Source organism: Emydura macquarii, unplaced genomic scaffold (assembly GCF_026122565.2).
Source record: "Emydura macquarii macquarii isolate MOO-44397 ecotype Brisbane River unplaced genomic scaffold, CSIRO-AGI_Emac_v2 contig_3276, whole genome shotgun sequence".
Lineage (NCBI taxonomy): Eukaryota > Metazoa > Chordata > Testudines > Chelidae > Emydura > Emydura macquarii.
Window position 1 is genome coordinate 20,806 of NW_027133413.1, and position 2,176 is coordinate 22,981.

Consider the following 2,176-nt stretch of genomic DNA (forward strand, 5'->3'; position numbering starts at 1 on the left):
TCCCAGGCTACTTTGAAAATCACCCGCACAGAGCACAAAACCCTGCAATTTGAACTGAGAGCAGAAGAATTACATTTTCAAAAGGGCTTGCCTAAATCTGCCTCCATTGAAGTCAAACTTAAAATTCCCATTGACCGCAATATTGAGTGTTCCTGAAAAATCCTATATTAAGTCCTTTGGACAACAGCAGGGTGTTAAGTCACCGGGACCAGCCAGTAAAGGGACATATGACCACACAAACACATACACTAAGCCAGGGAACTACATTTGGATTCCAGCATTTATCAAGCATTTGAGAAATTTAGATGCAGATTTCAAGCACACCCCAAAGCTCAACGGTGTTTGCATCCAGATGTCCAGATCAGGTGTCTTTTGAAGGTAAACAAATACATAAACATGTGAAAGGTAAAATAAACACACAAAGGACTAATTTATTACAATTTAAAAAAATCATTCTTCTACTGGCATTTGACTATAGATAGATAGATAGATAGATAGATAGATAGATGTGTATGGGGATGGGTGGATAGATAAATAAAGAGATAGACTGGATATTGTACTATAAATCTTCTCAATATACCAAATGATTATTTAGCTCAATGTTCATAGAAAAGGTTTATTTCAAAACCAGTATCCATCCTGTGGTTCTTCTCAACGCTTCTTTCACATCCTTGTTCCTCAGGCTGTAGATGAAGGGATTGAGCATGGGGATGACAAGGGTATAAAACACAGACACCACTTTGCTCTGATCTGGAGAGGCTAACCAACTTGGTTGGGCGTACATGAAGGAAACAGTCCCATAAAATATACTCACCACCATTATGTGGGAGGTGCAGGTGGAGAAGGTTTTGCATCGGCCTGCAGCAGAGTGTGTCTGGAGGACAGCAGAGATGATGTAGGCATAAGAGATAAGAATGATTAGGGCAGTGGTCACTATGATCAGGCTGGATAAGGAAAACATCACCATCTGATTGACGTACGTGTTCGTGCATGACAGGTTTAGCAGGGGTGGAACATCACAGAAGAAGTGGTTGATCTCATTGGAGCCACAGAAGCGCAGAGTAAAGGTGAAGCCCGTATGCACCATTGAGTTCAGACTCCCGCAGATATAGGCCCCCACCATCAGCTGAATGCAGACAGGCTTGGACATAGCGGCAGAATACAGGAGCGGGTTGCAGATGGCCGTGTAGCGATCATATGCCATAGCCGCCAGGATGAATGTCTCCGTACTGACAAAGAGAGCGAAGAAGAAGAATTGGGTGGCACATGCCATGTAGGAAATGGTTTGGTTGCCTGTGAGGAAGCTCACCATGGCTCTGGGGGCGATGGTGGAGGAGTAGCAAAAGTCTAAGAGTGACAGGTTCATGATGAAGAAGTACATGGGGATGTGAAGGCGAGAGTCTGCTCTAATGGTGAGGACCAGGGTGATGTTCCCCAGCACGGTTATTGCGTAAATCACCAGGAACATCACAAAAGGGACCATCTGGAATCCTTGACTTCTGCCAAACCCCAGCAGGATGAATTCTGTCACTGCTGTGTCGTTCGCATCGCTCCCTGGCTCCACAGCCAACATTTCCTTTGGGGGAAAAGTGATGAGATAGAGATTAAAGAAGAACTGAAGATGCTGGATAGATTTGACTTGATCCTCACTGCTATGAGCTGTAACTAGAAAGGCAACCAAAAGCTCTGTCCTAAACAGCCCGATGCCAGTACAAGCTAGCTAGGTCTCAGAGTGGTTGATAAGACCGAGTGCTGGGGCAGTGTTTCTCATAGAATCATAGAAGATGAGGGTTGGAAGGGACCTCGGGAGGTCATCTAGTCCAAGCCCCTGCTCAAAGCAGTGAGGTTTTTCCAGCAGTGTGGTTGCATGTGAAAGTCAGCACCAGAGACAGAAGCTGCATTTTCTGTATTTGCTGTTGTTTTCCCTCCCCTTTTGTGTGTGTTCGTCTTGTTTTGCCTTCCAGGAAATGGGATCGGACTTTAACAACAGCTCCAGCCCACCTCAGTTGACGTCTTCTATTTCCCCCACAAAAGGATAATGATTATCTAAAATGGTGTTTCTCAACCAGGGAGACGCGCACCCCTCAGAGTACACAGAGATTTTCCAGGGGGTACATCCACTCATCTAGATATTTGCCTACTTTTACAACAGGCTACATAAAAAGCACTAGCAAAG

General features: G+C 44.9%; 1 protein-coding gene across 1 annotated transcript; it reads right to left on the reverse strand.

Annotated features, from left to right (window-relative positions):
- Positions 1 to 616: 616 nt before the first annotated feature.
- Positions 617 to 1,573, reverse strand: LOC137142868 (olfactory receptor 9S13-like). The gene has a single exon (XM_067532341.1). The coding sequence runs from the start codon at positions 1,571 to 1,573 to the stop codon at positions 617 to 619; it is 957 nt and encodes a 318-aa protein (XP_067388442.1).
- Between the last annotated feature and the right edge of the window lie 603 nt (positions 1,574 to 2,176).

What these genes read in the sequence shown, in the direction of transcription:
- LOC137142868 (XM_067532341.1), bottom strand. Translation starts at nt 1,573, where the DNA reads ATGTTGGCTGTGGAGCCAGGGAGCGATGCGAACGACACAGCAGTGACA.